Source organism: Schistocerca cancellata, chromosome 8 (genome assembly GCF_023864275.1).
Source record: "Schistocerca cancellata isolate TAMUIC-IGC-003103 chromosome 8, iqSchCanc2.1, whole genome shotgun sequence".
Taxonomy (NCBI): domain Eukaryota; kingdom Metazoa; phylum Arthropoda; class Insecta; order Orthoptera; family Acrididae; genus Schistocerca; species Schistocerca cancellata.
Genome location: NC_064633.1, coordinates 328322650 through 328349125, shown reverse-complemented (window position 1 = coordinate 328349125; position 26476 = coordinate 328322650). Strand labels below are relative to the sequence as shown.

At 43.5% G+C, this 26476-nt stretch overlaps 2 protein-coding genes and 1 non-coding gene across 3 annotated transcripts in view; 2 read left to right on the top strand and 1 right to left on the bottom strand.

Annotated features, from left to right (window-relative positions):
* LOC126095545 (uncharacterized) overlaps window positions 1–13627 on the top strand; it is a 471749-nt gene extending 458122 nt beyond the window's left edge. Inside the window, exon 3 of the mRNA XM_049910324.1 lies at window positions 13546–13627. Within this exon, the coding sequence (XP_049766281.1) occupies window positions 13546–13560 (15 nt within the window). The 3' untranslated portion in view covers window positions 13561–13627. The remainder of the gene's footprint in view (window positions 1–13545) is intronic.
* Trnas-cga (transfer RNA serine (anticodon CGA)) lies at window positions 2586–2660 on the bottom strand. Its single transcript has one exon. It is a non-coding gene; the product is annotated as a tRNA-Ser (tRNA).
* A 9-nt stretch (window positions 13628–13636) lies between the features above and the next one.
* LOC126094840 (brachyurin-like) overlaps window positions 13637–26476 on the top strand; it is a 30922-nt gene continuing 18082 nt past the window's right edge. Inside the window, exons 1-2 of the mRNA XM_049909436.1 lie at window positions 13637–13728; window positions 22854–22926. Of these exons, the coding sequence (XP_049765393.1) occupies window positions 13672–13728; window positions 22854–22926 (130 nt within the window). The 5' untranslated portion in view covers window positions 13637–13671. The remainder of the gene's footprint in view (window positions 13729–22853; window positions 22927–26476) is intronic.

Here is a 26476-nt window from a genome sequence, read left to right as displayed (position 1 = left end):
GTCAACTGCACATACGGTTCACGTCCACGCTGTCGCGGCATGCTACCAGTGTTAAAGACTGCGATGGAGCTCCGTATGCCACGGCAAACTGGCTGACACTGACGGCGGCGGTGCACAAATGCTGCGCAGCTAGCGCCATTCGACGGCCAACACCGCGGTTCCTGGTGTGTCCGCTGTGCCGTGCGTGTGATCATTGCTTGTACAGCCCTCTCGCAGTGTCCGGAGCAAGTATGGTGGGTCTGACACACCGGTGTCAATGTGTTCTTTTTTCCATTTCCAGGAGTGTAGATAAACGTGTAATAATTAGGCAGTGAAGAAATAACAGATAAGCAAATGCAAACAACTGCGAAACAATAGGCGGCCGGAGTGGCCGTGCGGTTCTAGGCGCTGCAGTCTGGAACCGAGCGACCGCTACTGTCGCAGGTTCGAATCCTGCCTCACTCATGGATGTGTGTGATGTCCTTAGGTTAGTTAGGTTTAATTAGTTCTAAGTTCTAGGCGACTGATGACCTTAGAAATTAAGTCGCATAGTGCTCAGAGCCATTTGAACCACTTTTTTTTTCGAAACAATAGATGACGAGTGTTGGGCGACAATGAGCACTCTAGTACTCGGGGCCGATTTTTCGTGCGCCACCCTGTACCACTGAAATAATATTGTATTATCATATTCTCTTTACAAAATGTGACACCTGACACTCGATTAAGAAACATGGGCTTCATTCGGTTGTAAGTCGGTCTGCCTTCCTCCTGTGTGCCGTGCCGAGTTCCTTTGCATGTGTAATAACAAAAAACTTGCCTTTTTATAAGTATGTCTTCTGCTGTTAATCGAAATAGTGAAATAAGCTGATATGCCCTTTTGTTACCTGAAAAGATGTGTGTAATACATACCAGTAATTTTTATGTAATTTATGTAATTACAAAATATATTTTAACTACTGGTCTTGGACGCTGAATAGAATACGAAAAGAACAAGTCCAGAGTTCAAAAAAGGTTTGAAACACATGGGCGAGCGCAGCGAACTATACGAACAACAACTGGATGCTGAACTAACTAAAAGGAGCAGTCGGTGGTGGGACTGCTACGAACGGCCACACGGAGAGGGGCGAGACCGAGACCGAGACCGAGACAAAGACGGGAACGGGACCGAGGCAGGAACGAGACCGGCCGAAGTGCCGTTGCGGGAACGAGACCGACCGTTTCGCGTTCCCGGGAACTATAAGCAGAAAGTGAACTTCGGAAGACCGTTCCTTAGAATTCGTTCCTCGCTCCTTTCGTTCATCTTGGTGCACCGTTCCTATGGACGCATTAGATCGCCAACGACCCATCTCCACCAGGAACCAGATGACGTTCAGCTCACGCCGATAGGCGGCGGTACCACCGCCTCTTGACAGCGCAGGTGCAACCACCTCTAAGCCACTTCCGCGGTAACTCCAGGCAACGCCAGCCGGCGTACACACGGAAAATAGCAACCTACTGACTACGGGCCGATCGTGCCCTACCGCGCCACCGCTGGTTCACCGGCGGCCTATGTCCTCCTGCGCGCCCGGAGTAGTTAAAAGAGCATGCCCCGCCACCGACAGCAGTGCGAAGTCAGGCTGCTGTCTCGCGAAGTGTTTGGACCCACTCTTTATAACAACATACTTGAAGTGATAGTGTTATATGATCGTAATAAGGCCTCAGTGTACAATTCCGTTAGCCAGTGTTTTTATTCTGATCTTGTGTGACCTTCAATTGTGAAATTAAACTAGTTTTTCCACTCATGCCGCCACACTTTGTTGTTCAACACTTCCCGGATACAATAACTGCAGTTTTTGCTCTCATGTACAGGTTGGGAACACTACAGACCATTCAAAGTGAGTCGACGATATTTGAACGTAATCCGCAGATCTCACGCGACCACTATCGGCGTCCGATGGAAACTGTTATCAACTTTGATATGCCGTGAGCTGGGATCATTCCTGATACCACTTTAATGACCGAGCGACGTGGCGCAGTGGTTAGCACACTGGACTCGCATTCGGGAGGATGACGGTTCAATCCCGCGTTCGGCCATCCTGATTTAGGTTCCCTAAATCGCTTCAGGCAAATGCCGGGATGGTTCCTTTGAAAGGGCACGGCCAAGTTCCTTCCCCGTCCTTCCCTAACCTTATGAGACCGATGACCTCGCTGTCTGGTCTCCTCCCCCACAACAACCCACCCCAACCCAACCACTTTAATGTTGCACTCCACCATGATCACGACAAAATGGGCTAGCAAAACTGGAGGGCTGAAAAAGCGCTAGTACCCTTTGCTGCTTCGGATTACTTTCAAATTTAACAGAATGTTTTGAATAGCCCCTAGTGATTCTAGCCTGTGCACGGGAGCGAAAACTGCGTTCGCACTGCACGGTTCAATGCGGACGCAGCCCCATAAGGTCGTTAGAGAAGAGCTGAAATGTCTGAGGGTGTCAGCAGTATCGAAGGTTGTCAAAAAAGTCTTCGTGCCACTCATCGCAATGCGAACTATTGTATTATACTGCTAAATGTGTGGGAATAAACTCCCCAAGTAAATAAGTGTGTTGAAACTTCCTGGCAGATTAAAACTGTGTGCCGGACCGAGACTCGAACTCGGGACCTTTGCCTTTCGCGGGCAAGTGCTCTACCAACTGAGCTACCCGAGCACGACTCACGACCCGTCCTCACAGCTCTACTTCTGCCAGTACCTCGTCTCCTACCTTCCAAACTTTACAGAAGCTCTCCTGCGAACCTTGCCGAACTAGCACTAGTAAAAGAAAGGATATTGCGGAGTCATGGCTTAGCCACAGCCTGGGGGATGTTTCCACAATGAGATTTTCACTCTGCAGCGGAGTTTGGAAGGTAGGAGACGAGGTACTGGCAGAAGTAGAGCTGTGAGGACGGGTCGTGAGTCGTGCTCGGGTAGCTCAGTTGGTAGAGCACTTGCCCGCGAAAGGCAAAGGTCTCAATTTCGAGTCTCGGTCGGGCACACAGTTTTAATCTGCCAGGAAGTTTCATATAGCGCACACTCCGCTGCAGAGTGAAAATCTCATTCTTAAAGAAGTGTATTCATTGGCGTCCTGTATGCCATCCCCAGAGGCCTTTTCGTGTATGTCTGAAATGTTTTTCTCGGCCACTGATAAGAAAAGTGCGGTATTTCAACGCTGGGCATCGCGGAAGCGTCAAAATAAGAAGTGCAATGTGGGTAAAGAGGGGCTGTGACAACCTTTCCATCACGTGACACATCCTCGGTAGTGCTGGGTGGAATCGTGGTGCAAGTTGTGGCCAATGTGACATTATTAACCCATCTTATACGAATTTCCGAGCTGTGGCCTTTTTTCCGCGAGTGTGGACACCTTGCAGTTTGAAGCGTCAGCGCGCATGAGCGTCACGCCACGCATTCGCACCGTTATAGAGGAAGTTTGTACGCACTTTTAAGCCAAATTTTAAATTTATACGTCGCAATGGGTGGAGAGCCAGCCTTGGGAGAGCCAGTCCTAACAAAACTCTACCATCTGGTGAGCAAGATGTATGAGACAGGCGAAATTCCCTCAGACTTCAAGAAGAATATAATAATTCCAATCCCAAAGAAAACAGGTGTTGACAGATGTGAAAATTACCGAACCATCAGTTTAATAAGCCACAGCTGCAAAATACTAACGCGAATTCTTTACAGACGAATGAAAAAACTGGTAGCAGCCGACCTCGGGGAAGGCCAGTTTGGATTCCGTAGAAATGTTGGAACACGTGAGGCAATACTGACCCTACGACTTATATTAGAAGAAAGATTAAGGAAAGGCAAACCTACGTTTCTAGCATTTGTAGACTTAGAGAAAGCCTTTGACAATGTTGACTGGAATACTCTCCTTCAAATTCTGAAGGTGGCAGGGGTAAAATACAGGGAGCGAACAGCTATTTACAATTTGTACAGAAAGCAGATGGCAGTTATAAGAGTTGAGGGACATGAAAGGGAAGCAGTGGTTGGGCAGCGACTGAGACAGGGTTGTAGCCTCTCCCCGGTGCTATTCAATCTGTATATCGAGCAAGCAGTACAGGAAACAAAGGAAAAGTTCGCAGTCGGTATTAAAACCCATAGAGAAGAAATAAGAAATTGAGATTCGCTGATGACATTGTAACTCTGCAGAGACAGCAAAGGACTTGCAAGAGCAGTTGAACGGAATGGGCAGTGTCTTGAAAGGAGGGTATAAGATGAACATCAACAAAAGCAAAATGAGGATAATGGAATGTAGTCAAGTCGGCTGATGCTGAGGGAATTAATTAGGAAATGAGACACTTAAAGTAGTAAAGGAGTTTTGCTCTTTGGGGAGCAAAATAACTGATGATGGTCGAAGTAGAGAGGATATAAAATGTAGACCGGCAATGGCAAGGAAAGCGTTTCTGAAGAAGGGAAATTTGTTCACATCGAGTATTGATTTAAGTGTCAGGAAGTCTTTTCTGAAAGTATTTGTATGGAGTGTAGCCATGTATGGAAGTGAAACGTGGACGATAAATAGTTTAGACAAGAAGAGAATAGAAGCTTTCAAAATGTGGTGCTACAGAAGAATGCTGAAGATTAGATGGGTAGATCACATAACTAATGATGAGGTATTGAATAGAATTGGGGAGGACTTTGTTCAAAAATTCAAATGGCTCTTTGAGCACTATGGGACTTAACATCTGTGGTCATCAGTCCCCTAGAACTTAGAACTACTTAAACCTAACTAACCTAAGGACATCACACACATCCATGCCCGAGGCAGGATTCGAACCTGCGACCGTAGCAGTCGCGCGGTTCGGACTGAGCGCCTAGAACGGCTAGACCACCGCGGCCGGCTAGAGGACTTCGTGGCACAACTTGACTAGAAGAAGGGATCGGTTGGTATTACATGTTCTGAGGCATCGAGGGATCACCAGTTTAGTACTGGAGGGCAGCGTGGAGGGCAAAAATCGTTGAGGGAGTCCAAGAGATGAATACATTAAGCAGATTCAAAAGGATGTAGGCTGCAGTAGGTACTGGGAGATGAAGAAGCTTGCACAGGATAGAGTAGCATGGAGAGCTGCATCAAACCAGTCTCAGGACTGAAGACCACAACAACAACAATGGGTGGAAATTACGGAGTTTTGACAAAGTCCTCCTTTAATGATGTTGCGCATTGTACTTCCGTAGGATCCTCCCAATAAATCTGGTAATCGATTTTCCAACAATTTTGATGTGATCGTACCACCTTAAATCGCTCGGTGCTTGTACTCTTAAATACTTAAAGGTTGTGACTGACTCGGCTGTCTAATTTATGTTTAGTCACTTGGGAGGTCAAGAAAATCTGCGAACACTTCCACTACTGTACGACTATTGACGACTCATCGCTCGAAACAGTAACAACCCTAAAATACACTCCTGGAAATTGAAATAAGAACACCGTGAATTCATTGTCCCAGGAAGGGGAAACTTTATTGACACATTCCTGGGGTCAGATACATCACATGATCACACTGACAGAACCACAGGCACATAGACACAGGCAACAGAGCATGCACAATGTCGGCACTAGTACAGTGTATATCCACCTTTCGCAGCAATGCAGGCTGCATGGAGACGATCGTAGAGATGCTGGATGTAGTCCTGTGGAACGGCTTGCCATGCCATTTCCACCTGGCGCCTCAGTTGGACCAGCGTTCGTGCTGGACGTGCAGACCGCGTGAGACGACGCTTCATCCAGTCCCAAACATGCTCAATGGGGGACAGATCCGGAGATCTTGCTGGCCAGGGTAGTTGACTTACACCTTCTAGAGCACGTTGGGTGGCACGGGATACATGCGGACGTGCATTGTCCTGTTGGAACAGCAAGTTCCCTTGCCGGTCTAGGAATGGTAGAACGATGGGTTCGATGACGGTTTGGATGTACCGTGCACTATTCAGTGTCTCCTCGACGATCACCAGTGGTGTACGGCCAGTGTAGGAGATCGCTCCCCACACCATGATGCCGGGTGTTGGCCCTGTGTGCCTCGGTCGTATGCAGTCCTGATTGTGGCGCTCACCTGCACGGCGCCAAACACGCATACGACCATCATTGGCACCAAGGCAGAAGCGACTCTCATCGCTGAAGACGACACGTCTCCATTCGTCCCTCCATTCACGCCTGTCGCGACACCACTGGAGGCGGGCTGCACGATGTTGGGGCGTGAGCGGAAGACGGCCTAACGGTGTGCGGGACCGTAGCCCAGCGTCATGGAGACGGTTGCGAATGGTCCTCGCCGATACCCCAGGAGCAACAGTGTCCCTAATTTGCTGGGAAGTGGCGGTGCGGTCCCCTACGGCACTGCGTAGGATCCTACGGTCTTGGCGTGCATCCGTGCGTCGCTGCGGTCCGGTCCCAGGTCGACGGGCACGTGCACCTTCCGCCGACCACTGGCGACAACATCGATGTACTGTGGAGACCTCACGCCCCACGTGTTGAGCAATTCGGCGGTACGTCCACCCGGCCTCCCGCATGCCCACTATACGCCCTCGCTCAAAGTCCGTCAACTGCACATACGGTTCACGTCCACGCTGTCGCGGCATGCTACCAGTGTTAAAGACTGCGATGGAGCTCCGTATGCCACGGCAAACTGGCTGACACTGACGGCGGCGGTGCACAAATGCTGCGCAGCTAGCGCCATTCGACGGCCAACACCGCGGTTCCTGGTGTGTCCGCTGTGCCGTGCGTGTGATCATTGCTTGTACAGCCCTCTCGCAGTGTCCGGAGCAAGTATGGTGGGTCTGACACACCGGTGTCAATGTGTTCTTTTTTCCATTTCCAGGAGTGTACTTGTGAGTAACCATCAAAAGCGATCGTAAGTGGAATGACCGCGAGGAAGTATCCGCTGCGTGAAGTGGGAATTGATTAGGTTCTTTGTTGGTTCGTCAGCCATCCCTAGATCGTGTTGCCACCCGATTGTTTAGTGTTACGCCTGGCTTCCTGTCTCACGTAAACTGTTGTTAGGATTTTCTCCCCAGGCAGACCCTTGGAACACTTCTGAGCACCACTGTTTGTTGTTTGTGACTGTCATTTTATTTGGTCGCAGCTACTGCGCCAGGCCGTCAGCCCAGTATTAATGTTGTCTGCTTTAAGTTTAGTAAATGGCCTTCAGCCGAACTTCATAACAACTTTAAGATTAGGCCTTCAGCCATGTTTCATTTAAAATTCTTGTTGCTCTGCATTCAGGCCTTCAGCGGCGTTTGTTTCAGAATCTGTGGTTTTAATACGTAAATCCTTGTCTGTAAGGTTTTACTTTAATTATCTAGAATTGTTGAAACGGCATTCAGCCGCGTTCTGTAAATGTTTCTCTTAAGGTTGTCTTTAATTATTCTTGAGTAACTGTTTAAGCCTTCAGCCGACAAAATATTTCAAGTACTGTGTAAAGGCTTATCTTTAAAGTCTCTATTTTTATTATTATTATTTTTATTATTATTATTATTTATTTTATGGCCTTCATTGGACCACTCTAGTCAAATATACAAAGTTGTAAACAATTTGTTACACAGGGATACAATTTGGCTCAACAATAACTTAATATGATATTTAGGTAATCTAATTATTAGAGTCTATTCTTATATGAAAGGTGTTTTGCTCTTCTTTCTGCCCAATATTTCTTCATTCTTTCAGATATTTTCTTTCTTTCTACATCTGAGACCACTCTTCCTGTACTCCTTTTATTGATTTTCATTTGTAGTCTGGTTTGAGGGTAAAGTCTCTATTTTATTATGCAAACAAATTTTTTTCTAATTGGGCTTTCAGCCGAAGAATTAACTTGAATTTTCCTTAATAGCCGGCGCTGTAGAGCTCTACGAGCGCCGCTCTACTTTCAGCCCAGTACATCAAGAGCAGACGGCCGAGAAACTTCGGTTTAGCTTAGTTTGCTATTGAGACTGTGTACCGGTTACTACGGGTCTACGACGTCGCACCTATGTGCTCATCACCTAAAGTTATGTAATAGGTTTGCATATGTTTATTCACTAGTAAAGGTACTTTAACTGTATTTGCAGTACCGAATTGCTTTACCACACCTGTTCCTACTCGCTTCCTTCATTCGGCTTATGTTACAGAAAATCTACATCTACATAACACTTGGCAAGCCACCTAATGGTGTGTGACGGAGGGTACTTTCGGTATCACTATCTGATCTGTCCAGTCCTGTTCCACTCGCGAATAGTGCGTGGGAAGAATGATTGTCGGTGAGCCTCTGTATTGCCTCTAATTTCTCGAATTTTCTCCTCGTGGTCAATATGTGAGATATATGTGGGAGGAAGTAGTACGTTGTTTCACTCCTGAAAAGTACTGTCCCGAAATTTCAATAATAAATCTTCCCGTGATGCACAACATCTCTTTTGTACCGTCTGCCAGTGGAGTTTATTTAGCATCTCCGTAACGCTCTCTCGCCAGCTAAACGATGCCGTGACGAAACGCGCCGCTCTTCGTTGGATCTTATCTATCTCCTCTATCAGTCCTACCTAAAAGCGATTCCAGATAGATGAACAATACTCAAGAATCTGGCGAACAAGCGCCCTATAACCCACTTCTTTCGTGGATTAGTTACATTTCTTAAGATTCTTCCGATGAATCTGAGTCTGGTGTCTGCTTTTCCCACTACCTGTTGTATATGGTCATTCCATTTAAGGTCGCTCTGGATAGTTACGTCTAGATATTTTTACGGCAGACGCTGCCTCCAGCCGTTTGTCATCAATAGTGTAGCTGTACAGTAGTGGATTTCTTTTCCTATGTATGCGCAATATGTTACATTTATTTACGTTCTGGGTCAACTGCCGGAGTCTGCACTATTCATCAATTCTCTTCAGGTCGTTCTGCAAATTCCTACTATCTTCTGGCGTTTCTACTTTGGTATAAACAACTGCATCATCTGCGAATAGCCGACGCTTTCTACTAGATCACTTATATACAGGGTGATTCAAAAAGAATACCACAACTTTAAAAATGTGTATTTAATGAAAGAAACATAATATAACCTTCTGTTGTGCATCATTACAAAGAGTATTTAAAAAGGTTTTTTTTCACTCAAAAACAAGTTCAGAGATGTTCAATATGGCCCCCTCCAGACACTCGAGCAATATCAACCCGATACTCCAACTCGTTCCACACTCTCTGTAGCATATCAGGCGTAACAGATTGGATAGCTGCTGTTGTTTCTCGTTTCAAATCATCAATGGTGGCTGGGAGAGGTGGCCGAAACACCATACCCTTAACATACCCCCATAAGAAAAAATCGCAGGGGGTGGCTGGGAGAGGTGGCCGAAACACCATATCCTTAACATACCCCCATAAGAAAAAATCGCAGGGGGTAAGATCAGGGCTTCTTGGAGGCCAGTGATGAAGTGCTCTGTCACGGGCTGCCTGGCGGCCGATCCATCGCCTCGGGTAGTTGACGTTCAGGTAGTTACAGACAGATAAGTGCCAATGTGGTGGCGCTCCATCCTGCTGAAATATGAATCGTTGTGCTTCTTGTTCGAGCTGAGGGAACAGCCAATTCTCTAACATCTCCAGATACTGTAGTCCAGTTACAGTAGCACCTTCGAAGAAAAAGGGACCAAAAACTTTATTGGCTGAAATGGCACAGAAAACGTTCACCTTAGGCGAGTCACGTTCATACTGAGTTGTTTCCCGCGGATTCTCAGTGCCCCATATACAGACATTGTGACGGTTGACTTTCACATTAGTGTGGAAAGTTGCTTCATCACTAAACACAATCTTTGAAACGAAAGATTCATCTGTTTCCATTTGAGCAAGGATAAAATCACAGAAATCGATTCTTTTAATCTTATCAGCTGCAGACAGTGCTTGAACCAATTTCAGACGATAAGGTTTCATAACTAACCTTTTTCGTAGGACTCTCCATACAGTTGATTGTGGAATTTGCAGCTCTCTGCTAGCTCTGCGAGTCGATTTTCCTGGGCTGCGAACAAATGCTTGCTGGATGCGTGCTACATTTTCATCACTCGTTCTCGGCCGTCCAGAACTTTTCCCTTTGCACAAACACCCATTCTCTGTAAACTGTTTATACCAACGTTTAATACACCACCTATCAGGAGGTTTAACATCATACTTCGTTCGAAATGCACGCTGAACAACTGTCGTCGATTCACTTCTGCCGTACTCAATAACACAAAATGCTTTCTGTTGAGCGGTCGCCATCTTAGCATCAACTGACGCTGACGCCTAGTCAACAGCGCCTCAAGCGAACAAATGTACAACTAAATGAAACTTTATAGCTCCCTTAATTCGCCGACAGACAGTGCTTAGCTCTGCCTTTTGTCGTTGCAGAGTTTTAAATTCCTAAAGTTGTGGTATTCTTTTTGAATCACCCTGTATATTGTAAACAGCAACGGTCGTATCACACTCCGGATATTACCTTTACATCTGTCGATTTAGTTCCCTTAAGAGCGACATGTTGAGTCCTATCTTCAAGAAAGTCTTGAATCCAATTCCAGGTCTGCTCCGATACTCCGTAAGCTCGTAATTTTTCATTAAACACCAATGCGGGACGGTGTCAAATGTCTTAGTGAAATCAAGGAATACGGCATCAACTTGAACTGTGGATCTCATGGAGGAACAGAGCGAGCCGAGTTTCGCAGGATCTCTGTTTGCGGAATCCATGTTCATTTTTATAGAGTAGTTGTTCATTTTCCAAGAACGTCATAATTCTTGAGCATAAAACACGTTCCATAATCTGTGCGCTGCGTCGCGCGCCTTCGTGGTGAAAACTGGCATTATATATAGTAGATCGATTGTCTTCGCACGGCATAAGAGCGATGTTTTATTGAGGCGCTCAACGTATCACAAAATCGATAAGGGTCCTACCAATTGAGTGATGCGAAAAACAGTAGAACTTCTATCTAACAGTTCTCTACCAAAGGGGGGTCGTTAAGAGACAGACGAAATAGCTCAGTTCCACCTAGGCTGTATGGACTGTCCAAGGTCCACAAAGAAGGCGTGCCTTTAGGCCCCGTAGTACGCAAAATTGGAGCAGCCACCTACGATTTGGCCAAATACTTCGCGTCTTTACTGAAATACTTTGTAGACAAGTGTTCTGTTAATATGAGAAGTTATACTGATTTTATAAGCAGACTTCAGTCATTTATGCTCGAAAGCAACGACTTGGTCAGTTTCGATATACCTCACTACTTCCCATCGGTAATAGGTTTGGGGCTGACATTACACCTTTGTTCGAACACAGTCTCTCCTCGACGTACTTTTTATTTAACAACGAGGTTTTTGAATAATTTGACGGTGTCATCATGGGGAGCCCCTTGTCTACCCTGGTGGCCAATCTTTTTATGGGAGACATTGAGGAGCGAGCACCAGCCTCAGCTACTCTAAAACCAACAGTATTTTGGCGGTACCTTGATGACACTTTTATAGTGTGACTTAATGGTTTGAACAGTCTCCAAGAGATTCTGCAACATCTGAATTCCGTAGACGAAACCATAAAATTTACTATTGAGATGAAGAAAAATGGTTGCTTGCCGTTTTTATATGTCTTGGCGCGACGGAAGAAAGATGGCACACTTGGGTACTCGATATTTCGAAAGCAGTCTACTAATTGCCACGTACCGGCGCAAACGATTGGCGTTCTAAAGACTTTAATCCACCGAGGTCATACCATATCGGATGCCAATAATCTGCAAACGGAACTGGACCTCCTGAAAACTGTGTTCCAAAAGAATGGATATTCGTCCCAGCAAATACAGGGAGCGCTGCTGATATACAAACGACAAGACAAACAAGAGGACGGGGCCTTCAAAGCGACTGCTTATTCGCCATATATTGGACATATTTCAGCCAAAAGAGACAGAATATTAAGAAGACATTGTAAAATCTCGGCTTTATTGGGATCTATTAAAGACGACTTAGAGTTGCGCAAGGCAGGTGGGTCTTAAATATGTGAGCTCAGTGCCTTTCCTGTCAATATCCACCTGAAAAATCGTGGAAACCAAGTTGCAGACATTCGGCAGTTCGCCCGACTTTTATGGAATAATCTTTACGCCGGGAAAGTTTTAAATCTCACGTATAAGAACACTGTCAAAACCACTTTGGAAAATTTCAAGAATTTGTGCTGTAACATCAGTGTAAAAATCCACTCCATACGCTCATATACTAACTAATTCTCTGAAAATCTTGGGCATTGTAGTGAAAACCAAGGAAAACACTTCCTCCAGGAAATTAAAAGGAGAAGAGATACCTGGGAAGATGGAACGATAGTGTTAAATAAACGAATCACGTTTTTAGCCTAGTTTCACAAATTTTATCAGTATCTGTCAGATGCGGAAGTCAATCTGCACTAGGCTTAGGCTCAGAGAGCACAACAGATGTTGAAGACGAAGAAAGCCAGATTCATTCTTTGTCAAACATTGCATAAAGGGAGGTCAAAAATGCATCATAGATACCGAAATCCTGCACATAGAGGGAAAGGATGCAAAGCTCTCTCAGTCAGAAGTTTTGGAAATTAAGAAACAGAGGAGTATATCGCCACATGTATAGCTGAATGAACAAACTTAGTTCAATTATTCACCACTTTTAGACAATATTGCAACCTCTACACAGAAGAAACATCTTGGTGCCTACATTCACATCAATTCCATTTCAGAGCATATCTCTACCTCAACATATGCTTAGTCACAGTTATTGTAAATGCTGCCCTAATGAATTTTGTAAATCTATCTATAATATTGTCAAAACTGTCAGCAGAGATAATTTTTACAGTTAAGTCAAGAATCGATAGTTTAGTGAGTTGGTATGTTTATCTTTGCTTAGTTAATATGCACTAAAAATGGGCTTTTTACACGAAATCTAGGTCGTACAGCAATAATAAAAATTTGTGAAACAGGCTCAAAAGTGTTTTATTTAGTTAATACAGTATACCATTTTTCACCAAGAACCCCCATTTGATTCAGTTACAAGGAACTGGAATAATAGTACGATGGTCGACTGTTACTGGATGTTGAAAAGGGACAGGAAAGACGAAGGTTCTGCGAGAAAATAAAAAAACGAGAATGTTTGAAAATTATATGTAACAGAGTATTCATAATATTACTAAGACAAATGTTTCTAGTAGTTTTGGTCTAAGTCTAAAAAATTAAATACTAATAAAAATGTAGACCTTGACTGAAATTTAATTTTAAAATTTGTGCTTCAATTACTTAAATCTTTAAAATATGAGATTTGTGAATCCTGACGAGATTGAGGACAACGAAAGTAATTTTCAAAACCAATGTTAATTGATTCCAGCACACTTGTTATTGTTGCTATTGTGAAATGATTTGATAACATTTTTTTGAAGATAGCTTGTGCAATCAAATGCACCATCGATGGTCATCTCTTTGTTCGTCTGGAGCTCTGGTGAACTTCACGTGCTTGACAGAGAATAGTCAGGAGGGGGGGGGGGGCGGCGGGGGAGGGATATCTGGAGATAGCAATGTACCACTCGAGAAGTGATCCACCTGTTCGTTCCTTGATAGACTGCTTATCGCTGTGAAGAAACGCAACGCGTTCCTCATTTGCAGCCTTCATATCTTTGACTGCTGACATCATCGGCTGAAGGGCGAGGTTTAAGTGGTGGGTCCCACGAGGCGTGCACTGGTGTGGGATATATAAGGGGCTGCCCGGTGGGGCAGACACACGCCATCGCCATGACGACTCTCAGCCTGCACCTGCTGGTCCTGGCCGCCACAGTCATCGCAGCTCAGGTGAGGGACTCTGTCTCAATTTGCTCAACTTCAGCACTAGCCATGCGATGCAGCTGCCGTTTGTTACGCTGTCCTCGTGTGCTGAGACGCCAGACTCCTTTGCGCCAAATATTCGCATGTCTGGACGACTTCGGTTCTCCACACTGTTGTGACCAGACGAAACTATTGCGTTAGTGCGTAGCGTTTCTCCGTAAGTCTAACAAACAAAACAGATACACATAACAGAAACTGTAGTCGTCAATCATACACTACAGGCCATTAAGATTTCTACACCACGTTGATGACGTGCTACAGACGCGAAATTTAACCGACAGGAAGAAGATGCTGTGATATGCAAATGATTAGCTTTCAGAGAATTCACACAAGGCTAGCGCCGGTGGCGACACCTACGACGTACTTACATGAAGAAAGTTTCCAACCGATTTCTCATACACAAACAGCAGTTGACCGGCGTTGCCTGGTGAAACGTTGTTGTGATGCCTCGTGTAAGGAGGAGAAATGCGTACCATCACGTTTCCGACTTTGATAAAGGTCGGATTGTAGCCTATCACGGCTGCGGTTTATCGTATCGCGACATTGCTGCTCGCGTTGATCGAGATCCAATGACTGTTAGCAGAATATGGGATCGGTGGGTTCAGGAGGGTAATACGGAACGCCTTGCTGGATCCCAAGGCCTCATATCACTAGCAGTCGAGATGACAGACATCTTATCCGCATGGCTGTACCGGATGGTACACCCACGTCTCGATCCCTGAGCCAACAGATGGGGACGTTTGCAAGACAACAACCATCTGCACGAACAGATCGACGACGTTTGCAGCAGTATGGACTATCAGCTCGGAGACCATGGCTGCGGTTACCCTTGACGCTGCATCACAGACAGGAACGCCTGTGATGGTGTACTCAACGACGAACCTGGATGCACGAATCGCCGAACGTCATTTTTTCGGATGAATCCAGGTTCTGTTTACAGCATCATGATGGTCGTATCCGTGTTTGGCGACATCGTGGTGAACGCACATTGGAAGCGTGTATTCGTCATCGCCAAACTGGCGTATCACCGGGCGTGATGGTATGGGGTGCCATTGATCACCTCTTGTTCGAATTGACGGAACTTTGAACAGCGGACGTTACATTTCAGATCTCTTACGACCCTGCCCTTCGTTCGATCCCTGTGAAACCCTACATTTCAGCAGGATAATGCACGACCGCATGTTGCAGGTCCTGTACGGGCCTTTCTGGATACAGAAAATGTTCGACTGCTGCCCTGGCCAGCACATTCTCCAGATCTCTCACCAATTGAAAATGTTTGGTCAATGGTGAACGAGCAACTGGCTCGTCACAATACGCCAGTCACTTCTCTTGATGAACTGTGGTATCGCGTTCAAGCTGCATGGGCAGCTGTACCTGTACACGCCATCCAAGCTCTGTTTGACTCAGTGCCCAGGCGTATCAATGCCGTTATTACGGCCAGAGGTGGTTGTTCTGTGTACTGATTTCTCAGGATCTATGCACCCAAATTGCGTGAAAATGTAATCGCATGTCAGTTTAGTATAATATATTTGTCCAATGAATACCCGTTTATCATCTGCATTTCTTCTTGGTGTAGCAATTGTAATGACCAGTAGTGTATGTCTCCTTCACTACCTGCAACAGTCTTCCAACGCTGGGTTAACTTTTCGATTACGTGACCGTAGAATTCACGATGTTCTGAGACGAAGAATTCGTCCAACCACTTTCGGAGCGCATTTTCATCCGGGAAGGAAGTTCCTTGAGGGTTTTTCGTTAGAGAGCGGAAAAGGAAAAAATCTGAGGACGCAAGGTGAATAAAGTGGATGTGAAATGACCCACCAACCAACTGCTCTATAGTGTTTTTTGTCAGTCAACCTTATTGCGAGCGTGTCTTAGCGTGGAGTAGCTTCACTTTGCGCAGACTACCTGGCCGTTGTTCCTGTATTGCGTCTGCAAGACTTCTCAGTTGTTGACAATAAATGTCATTACCCCTCGTGGAAGCAATTCGTAGTATACCACACCGTTGGTGTGCCACCAGATGAATAACATTATCTTTTGTGGATGCATGCACGTCTTTGTACAGGGAGTTGCTGGTATGTTTGGCTTTCATCATTCCTTTCTTTTACTTAGCACGAAGACACCATTTCTCGTCACCAGAAATGATACAGAATAGGAATGTTCGGTGTAAATATGGCTACCCTTTGATTTTTCTGATTTTGTGATTTAAATCTTCTCCATTGGATGAAAATGTTCGACGATGTTGGAATGATTAAAGTTCATCACATTTGACAGTTCTCGATTACACTGACATGGATTATTGTGGATTAATGCGTTTAAGCGATCTTTATCAAATCCCGAAGATCTCCCTGGACGTGGTAAGTCACTAATGTCAAAATGATAGTGTTTAAAACCAGAAAAACGTTTTCTTGCCGTGCTCTATCCAATGGCATTACCCCATACATGGCGCAAATGTTATTAGCTGCTTCCGCTGCTGTCACCCCTCTATTCAACTCAGATAGAAGAATATGTCGGAAATGTTCTGATTTGTCCACTTGACACTCCATTTTCTAGCGTGCACATCTCCACTCACTACCTCCAAATGAAAAAATGACAATATATAACCCAAAATGTCAACAATGAACTACAAATAAAAAATGATAATCGTTAAATAAACCCATATCAGCCGGAATACTAGCAAAAGCAAAAACTTTATCAACCTTTGCACCAAATAAATACAATCGTCCGTCCACAACTGCGGGTTCTTCGATTGTTCTGCGAGGAGGCTCATCACACTACAACACATGAAGTATTAGTTCACTTTATCACATAAAAGATTTACTGAACTGTGACACACTTCTTTGCCGTAGAAGTACTGAATAATCTACAATTGTGATAGACTAACAAAAAATCACTTGATGTAATCTATCACAAGCTGTGCTCCTGAAGTACAACGTTCAACCTTGACAAAAGTGTATCTCAATCTAAAATGTCACAAACGCTGTCTTACTCGATGTTGTTGACTGCTGAAGCTGAGGTCTCGAACTGGGACCGAGTTCTTGGATGCTCAACACTATGTTGACCACAGTGTGAGGGCGCTCCACTATTGGGGGAAAGTCGTGGTCTTTAGGAGTGCCTCCTATTGGTTGTCGTGAATTGTAGCGAGCCCCCGTATATATGAGTGGTATCGATTCACGTTGCAGACTTTTATGTGGTACCGCGATCTCTGAACGATACCACATACATCGTCTTCATGATCACAGTATTTCATACGTAGTTTACAAATTCAGAGTGGGTAATAGTGACGAAATTACATAGAACTTACAGTCTCTTTTATAATATGTATAATATCAGTTACCACGCTATTCAGTCTGTACATCGGCAAGTTGTGAAGAAACCAAGGAAAATTTGGAAAAGGGAATTAATGTCCAGGGACAAATTAACTGTTTGTGGTCTACCGATTGTATAGTAATTCCGTCAGAGTGGGTAATGGAATGGATAGTCTTGAAAAGACGATGTAAAATAAACATCAACAAAAGTGACGAGAATAGCGGAATGCAGGCAGATTAAATTAGGCAATTGTGATAGAATTTGATAAGGGCATGAGCCACTGGAAGTAGTAGATGAATTTTGCTATTTGGGCAGCAAAATAACTGGTAATGGACATCATAGAAAGAACTAAAAGTGGGAATTGGTAAAAGCAAGAAAACAGTTCTGAAGAAAGAGAGATCTATTAACGTCGAATAAGAATTTGAGTTAAGGTTTTTGAGTGAAGGACAATCCTGCATGGAAATGAAACGTGGACGATAAGCAGTTCAAACAACAAATGATTAGAAGCGTTTGAAATGTGCTGCTACAGGAGATGGCTGAGGAATAGATGGGTAGATCGAAAGACTAACAAAACGATACTAAATCTAAATGGGGAAAAAAGAAATTTAGAGCACAATTTGTCTAAAAGAGGAGATCGGGTGATAGGATACATCCTGACACATCAACGAATCATCAATTCGGTAATGGAGAGAAGTGCTGGGAATAAAATTGTAGAGAAAGTCTGGGGCTAGACTACAGTAAGCAGTTTAATATGGTTGTATAGCTACATATGGATGGAGATTCAAGAGCTACATCAAAACAGTCTTCATACTGAAGACCTCAACAAGAATCACAGCTACCACGTACTAAGTTGACAACACAATTTGCAAATATTTTATGATTTTTGATAACTATTGGTTACGAACAGTTTTTCTTTATCAGATGGCTGTATTGCTGTTATAAGCTGTTGAATGTTTACAGTGACATGGCGCCCTTGTGTGGAGAACAATTTTGAACTGTGAAATACTATAGATGGAAATAAAAAAAAATTAACTCAAATTAAAAACAACAAGAAAAATGTATGGCGCGAGTACTTACAGTGAACTGTCCCAGTTATCTCTGAAAACTAGCAGTTTCCGAATAGAGCCATGTATGTCGTTGATACCCTTATCGCAATTTAACTGTCATCTTTTCCCAGTTGTGCCTGATGCCCAACGTAAGTAATGAACGTCTTTTCACTGTAGCGTCTCTCTGTGCTGTCAGTGCATGTTAGAACACGCACTGCTAGTGTGAGAACAGGTCGTTCAGTAACCATGTGACACTGGCGGCCCACTGTCTCGGAACGTTCGTGGTTCTGTTGGCAAAAGCACTCACTAAAGTCATAAATGTATCAACGGCATTACCTAGAGGGATAGTGCAGTGGTTGACACTCTGGACTCGCATTCGCAGTACGATGGTTAATACCCGCGTCCGGCTGTCCTGATTTAGGTTTTCTGTGATTTCCCTAAATCGCTTAAGGCAAATGCCGGGATAGTTTCTTCGAAAGGGCACGGCCGCTTTCCTTCTCAATCCACCCATAATTCGAACCTGTGCTCCGTCTCTACTGACCTCACTGTCGGCGAGAAGTTAAACGTCTCCTACTCCTCCTTCATCAACCGCATTTTTCGGGCTACAAGGAAAATAGGGGACATTATATTGGACCATAAATTTATCCTGCGCTTTTAGCTCTCGTTTCTCCTTGAGTTTTATTTTCATTTCGCATAGTTCTGAACTCAAAATTGTTTTTCGCTGTGGCATGCCGTCGCACTGTAAAATTTCAACAGCTGATTCGTAGGTCCCCATGTAAATGCACAATGCAACGATCTGATTATTCACACAATGGTGGTAACCGGTAGGGGAAAGAAACAAAAACATGTAATCAGTTCTGTAGTTGAAAGCTGCTATAAGATCTATTTTACCGTATAAACACGGTACCTTCAAAATGTTACCTACTACGAAAATAAAACTTGTGTATTTTGTTTACACGTGCGATTCGGCTACTTTTGGCCAAGCCTCAGTAGCAAATATCTGTTACTTTACATCTCCTTATTCATCCGTCCTTAATGCTATATAAACTATCTTATCAAAATTATCCGGACACGCCTACGTACAGCGGAACTGAGCACAAGATGTCTAGAGAGGCGGACCAGAAAGTGTAAAAAGAAGCAGGGACTATTCTGTTGCCAGTAGAGAAACAGTAACAGCACACTGAGTCGGTTAAGAGAGCTTAGTAGGTTCGAACGTGGACCGGTCACTGGATGTTACCCCAGAAAAAGTTCCATCAGGGACATTTCGATCCTTCTGAAGCTGCCCAAGTAGACTTTTGACGGCATGATTGTGAAGCGGAAACGCGTAGGGACGACTACAGTTTTATTAAGACTAGGTAGGCCTCATGTACTCATGGACGGGGAGCGTCGAGCACTGCAGAGAGTGGTTACAAAAAGCCACATGACATCAGCGGAAGGAATCATTCGTGGACTAATGTACTACCAGTAGTCCAGATAGCAAAATGTGTGCAATGAGTTAAAATGAATGAGGACGAATGGTCGAGCAGTTCCTCAGAAGCCACACATTTCTGTAGTTAATGGTAAGCGATACCTAAGATGGTGTAAAGAGTGTCATCACTGGACAGTGGATGACTGGAAACGAGGGATTTGGTGTGATGAATCACGCTGTTCGCTGTGGTAATCCGATGGAAGGATTTGAGTTTGGGGGTCCTTGGAGAACGTTTTCTGCCATCATGTGTAGTGCCAGCTGTGAAGTACGGAAGAGATGGTGTTACAGAATGACGGTATGGGGGTGTTTTTTTTTTGTTTTAGGTATGAGCGTCGTCTTTCGCTTAAGAAAACGCTAAATGCGGAAAGATATGAAGACATTTTACACCACTTTGTACTGCGTACAGTAGAGGAGCAATTCGGAGGCAGTGACTGTATCAGCGTGACAATATTTTTTATTTTATTTTATTTTTTTTATTTTTATTTACACGTCAAGTTCCGTAGGACCAAATTGAAGAGCAAATCTCCAAGGTCATGGAACGTGTCAGTACATGAAATTACTACATAGAAGTAATAACAGATGAAAAATAAATGTTCATTAACCTGAAAAAGTTCAGTCTATAAGATTAAGTAAACGCTATCAGCGATACAATAAGAATCAGCTTAATTTTTCAAGGAATAGAAGAAGTGACCCATGAGGAAACTCTTCAGTTTCGATTTGAAAGCGCGTGGATTACTGCTAAGATTTTTAAGTTCGAGTGGCAGCTTGTCGAAAACGGATGCAGCACTATACTGCACACCGTTTTGCACAAGAGTTCGATCCAAATGCAGGTTTGATTTCTGCCGAGTATTAACCTAGTGAAAGCTGCTTATTCTTGGGAGGAAACTAATATATGTAACAAGAAACGACAATAAGGAATATACCTATTGAGAGGCCAATGTCAAAATACCGAGACTCGTGAACAGAGGTCGACAAGAGGTTTGTGAACTCACACCACTTATTGCCCGAACCGCCCGCTTCTGAACCAAAAATATCCTTTTAGAATGGGAAGAGGTACCCCAAAATATAATACCATACGACATAAGCGAATGAAAGTCAGCAAAGTAGACTAATTTTCGTGTCGAATGATCACTCACTTCTGATACCGTTCGAATACTAAAAATGGCAGTAATAAGTCTTTGAACAAGATCCTGAATGTAGGCTTTCCACGACAGCTTACTATCTATCTGAAAGCCTAGAAATTTGAACTGTTCAGTTTCACTAATTACTGAATAGGTTTCCAGATATGTAAGTGTCTTGAAGATTTCTTAAGTAATAGGACCCAGTACGTGTTCATTAGAGGCAAAGGAGTGCCGCAGGGAAGTGTGGTAGGACTGCCATTATTCTCTGTATATATAAATGGTCTGAGGGACAGGGTGAGCAGCAATCTCCTGCTGTTTCGTCCTTCAGTGACTGTAGGAGGATACAAGACCACTTAGACCAAAATCTTATGTGGTGTTGCGAATGGCAGTTACCTCTCAATGTACGAAAATATAGGTTAACGCAGGTGAGCAGGGAAAATAATCCCTTACATTCGAATACAGCATAATTAATGTGCTACTTGACATAGTCACGTCGATAAAATATCTAGGCGTAACGTTGCAAAGCGATATGAAATGTAACGAGCATGGATGGATTGTAGTGGAAAATGGTTGCCTACGGTTTACTGTGAGAGTTTTAGGAGAGTGTGGTTCATCTGTAAAGGAGACCGCGTATGGCACACTAGTGCGATCCGTTGGAGTGTTCAGGATCCCCACAAGATCGGATCGAAGGAAGAGATCAAAGCTATTCAGTAGTGAGGTGCTACTTGTAGATTGGTTCTGGTAGGTGCGATCAGCACGCAAGTATTACAAAGGTGCTTTGGGAACTGGAATGGGGATCCATGGAGGGAAGATGACGTTCTTTGCGAAAAATGCTATTGAGAACATTTAGACAACCGGCATTTGAAGCTGACTGCAGAATGATCCTACTGCCGCCATAGTACGCTTCGCGTAAGAACCACGAAGATATGAGAAATTAGGGCTCGTACGGAAGCATGTAGTCAGTCGTTTTCCTCCTCTCTGTTTGCGAGTGGAACTGGAAAGGAAATGATTAGTAGTGATATAACGTATCCCTCGCCATGCGCCGTATGGTGGTATGCGGAATATGTATGTAGATGTAATGGTCCCTTTAGTAAAGCAGCATCTGCGAGTCAATAGTTTGTGGACAATAACATTTCTGAAATCGACTCGCCTGCCCATAATCCGAACCCGAACGCAGTGGAAAACCTTTGAAATGAGTTACGCTGTCGACTTCGCTCCAGATTCCAGTGTCCAAGTTCACTACCTTCTCTGGTTTCAGCTCTTGAGGAAGATTCGGGTGCCATGCAGAGTTTAAGCCTTCATAAAGGCGAAGGGTGCACACGGACCATATTAATGTCCACTACAATGTGTATAGACACTTTGGGACAGATAGTGTACGTCGAAAACGAACCGGATGTTGTTAGTTAAAGAAACAGGGAAGATTAGGATTTAATTCTCCGTCGACGATGAACTCGCTGGTGACAGAGTACAAGCTGGTTCAAAATGGTTCAAATAGCTCTAAGCGCTATGGGACTTAACATCTGAGGTCATCAGTCCCCTAGACTTAGAACTACTTAAACTTAACTAACCTACGGACAACACACACATCCATGTCCGGGCAGCATTCGAACCTGCGACCGTAGCAGCAGCGCGGTTCCGGACTGAAGCGCCTAGAACCGCTCGTCCTTAGAGGCTGGCAGTACAAGCTCACGTTGAGGAAGTAAATCAGCCGAATCCTTTCCAAAGCCACCATTCTAGTAGTTGGCTTAAGCCATCTCGGGATGCTATTGAAAGCCTAAATCTGTATGAAAAGACGAGTATTTGAAAGGCCGTCTTCGCTACTGCTGATCTGGTGCCTCATCACTGCACCAACTCTCTCGCTCCTTCAGTGAAAAGAACGTTGTGTTCATACAGTTGTTCTCATATAAACACTTCTGGAATCTTTCGAACCCTTATTTACGTAGATAATTTTCCTTCTAGTGTTGTCTAGTCTGAATATTGTTAGATCTGGCCACTCCTTATGGCCCAATCCACATATTAAGAATATGTCCTACGTGTTTATCACTTAGCTGTATTCACCCCGTGTCATATTATTTTGTGCTGTTTATTGTTACCAAAGCACTTTTTCATACAAACTGCCAACACTAACCGACGTCTTCTTGTCTCTTTCAGGCTGCGGTGAACTGGAGTGACGTCAAGCCTATGAGGCAGCACGTTTCAGTGCCCGTCAAAGTCCTCAAGGGTGGTAAGTATAGAACACTGTGTTACACTAGATTGTAAACTCGCGCCTGATCCTGGCGGAAGACTTTCTGAAATGGAGACGAGATTGTTCACTTACTCATAGCCCATGACATGTACTTATACCACTTCACAAAACTGTATGCAGCAGGCAGGGGAGTAGGACCACGGTCTGAACTGAGGTCGGTGCTAGTACGATGCCAGCGTATCTTTTAAAGACGATCCGTCATCCAAATTGGCTTCACATTAGACAATCGTGGTTTCAGTAGAAAAATGGGACAGAATCACTATTTGACGTGCATAACAACTGAAGGGCGGGCTAATGAGATAGACCCACATCAAAGCCGCATCCAAGGTTAACAAACGTGATTCAGTACAGCCCTGGCCAACATTTGCGCTGCGGCAGCACAGTCAAATCAGCTAAGCGCTCCAGCTTCCCCCATCACTGCCCTGTTCGAGCAGCTGTGAGTAACAGGGCTATATGTTGAAATCTACACACACAGATGTCAATAATTACCGGCCAGTATCCTTCCTTACAGCATTTTCAAAAATTGTCGAGAATACTCAAGAGTGGTTACCGATCTCAACAGTAACGAGATATTTAGTAAATCACAGTGTGGATTTCAAAAATGCTGTTCCAATGAGAAAGCAATATACCATTTCACTGCCAACATAATAGAGTCTTTACCTAGTAAAATGTCACCAATAGGTATTTTCTGTTACTTATCCAAAGTGTTCGATTGTGTTAACCATGACTTTATATTACAGAAATTACAATTCTGTGATATAAATGGAATATAATATGAGTCATTTAAGTCATATCTACAGAACAAGAAGCAAAATGTTTCTTTATACGGTTTAAGTGATTTAAGGAAGTTTCCCACTTCATCTAACTGGAGTGAAATTACACTAGGTGTTCCACAGGGTTCGATCATCGGTACCCTTCCGTACTTGATATATGTTAATGACCTCCCATCTTATCTGAAACAAGAAACTAAACAGACACTGTTTGCTGATGATACAAGCATCATTATTAATCCAGTAAAGAATGATACAAATAATGTCTTTGGAAAAGTTGTAGATTATTTTTCTGCGAATGGGCTTACTCTGAACCTTGAAAAGACACAGTACATCCGAATTTCCAATGCGAGGAGTCCAGTTCCTTCAATAGATATAAAACATCAACAGAAGTCGGTAAGCAGAGTAGAGCACACTAAGTTTTTGGGTGTACATATAGATGAGAATCTTAATTTAAAAATTCATATTTTGGATCTCCTAAAGCGACTAGATTCAGCAACTTTGGCAATCAGAATAATTGCTAATTTTGACGATATAGACATTAGCAAACTAACATACTTTGCATACTTTCAACCTCTGATGTCATAAACTTAGGCAAAATGTATTCACTGCTCAAAAGAAAGTGGTTAGAATAATGTGTGCGGCTCGTAGTCGCACGTCTTTTAGGAATCTGTTTAAAAGTTAAGGAATTGTTACAACAGCCTCATAGTAAATTTACTAGGTAGTAAAATTTGTTCTCAACAACATGGGCCAGTTTGAAACCAACAGTGACATTCATGATTATAATACCAGAAGAAAGAAAGACTTACACTATCCTCTACCTAACCTGTCTGGCACAGAAAGGGGTAAATTATGCTGCTGTAAAACTTTTCGATAAATTACCACATGAAATAAAATGTCTGACAGACAGCAGTAATGGTTTTAAAAATAAACTGAAAACATATCTCCTTGACAACTTCCTCTGTACCATTGATGAATTCTTGAACAGGAATACATAAGTCTATAGGTATAATATATTCATTTTGTGCCATTTAAGGGAATGGGGCAGGTAATAAAAATGTTAAGCTTTAAAAAAAAACCTTGATTCTTGTGTGCATTTCTTATGCACTTGACACGTTCCACATGATAACGGTTACCGTGAAACTGATCTATGGAACACGTAACTAACTGTCTAACAGGAAATGTAGGAAGACGTGTTTGTAGCACAGTGCAGTTACTTCTCAGGGATCAATAATGCAGAAACTTTAATAAGCAGAAGTTTATGATGTGTGCCTACTTTCAACTTTCCATTTTTCTGCCAAAGCAATAACTTCTATTACTTGATTAAATAAATACATTATACAGTGTTAGTACGGTGGGCGGAACCACAAAAGGCATTACTTACAGGCATTTAACGTTACACTGTGATGTTTATAAACTTATACACATTTCTGTTTTAGAACTGTAATATATCTGAAACTATGGTTCATGTTACACGACGTTCAAAGTCATCGCCATGCAGTTCCTGGTGCTTATAAATATGGTACGGGTGCAATCGATGTTGATGTAGCATTCTCAACGCCGACGTTTTTGTGGTTCCCGATTCTCGCGCAATTTGTCTGCTACTGATGTGCACCATCTGGTTTCCCCCTTCAAGCTAGACAAGTTTCGTTCTTTGTAGTTTTTTCGTTTGATGCTTATTTCGTGAGATATTTGGCCCGGTCACTATCAATGGACCACCCTGTATAGAGGACAAAAGATATTGATAACCATGTAGACGTGTCTTTACACTTTGGCAAGTGAACGAAAGCTATCGCAAAATTTCTAAATAAGGCCTACCATTCACCCCCCAAAAGAAATATATTGTGAAAAGAAAGTAGAAAATAAACACGCAGGCCTACGAACTTCGAAACTATGTTTTTTCCTTGGTACAGATGTTTTTCTTTTTGTTTTTTTCTGGGTTTTATTCTTCACAAAATGTGGTTGTTTTTAGGGAAAGCGACGAAAAATTTATCAGAAGTATTCTTCAATTTTCACTGAAATATCCCCCCCCCCTCTCCATCCCTATCGCCCCCTCTCTCTCTCTCTCTCTAAAAAAGTAACCATAGTCAACGAGCATCGGATAGTATTTTTTACAGAACTAGTGAAATGAACACTGCACGGAAACCATTTTCCTGGTCGCACAAATTTTCTGCTCTATATGCAATGAAAAGCGAAGTTGATTTACATTCATTAAAACACCTCCCTTGGTGTTCAATTTAGACGCTAACCAAGCATATGTGAAGCAACAATGTATATCAGTTTCGCGACAGTTTTAATTTTCCTACTAGAGAGTAGAAAAGTTTCAAGAAGGACCAATCGAACCCAAAAGTACTATGATACGAAAGTGGGTCTTATACCACTTGACCAACGACCTCCTGGGAAAGGACCTTTCTCTCCAAATAAATCTGCAACGGACTGCAATCATCAAATGTTTGATTTCCTAGGAAATATTATATTGTGTGCGTGATATTTAAAAATAAAATTTTCGTGTTTTCGACTGTTCTAACGATTCTGTTTGGTCCGAAACGAATCCTGTGCCTCGACGTTCGACCTTGGTTCAAAATGGTTCAAATGGCTCTCAGCACTATGGGACTCAACTGCTGTGGTCATAAGTCCCGTAGAACTTAGTACTACTTAAACCTAACTAACCTAAGGACAGCACACAACACCCAGCCATCACGAGGCAGAGAAAATTCCTGACCCCGCCGGGAATCGAACCCGGGAACCCGGGCGTGGGA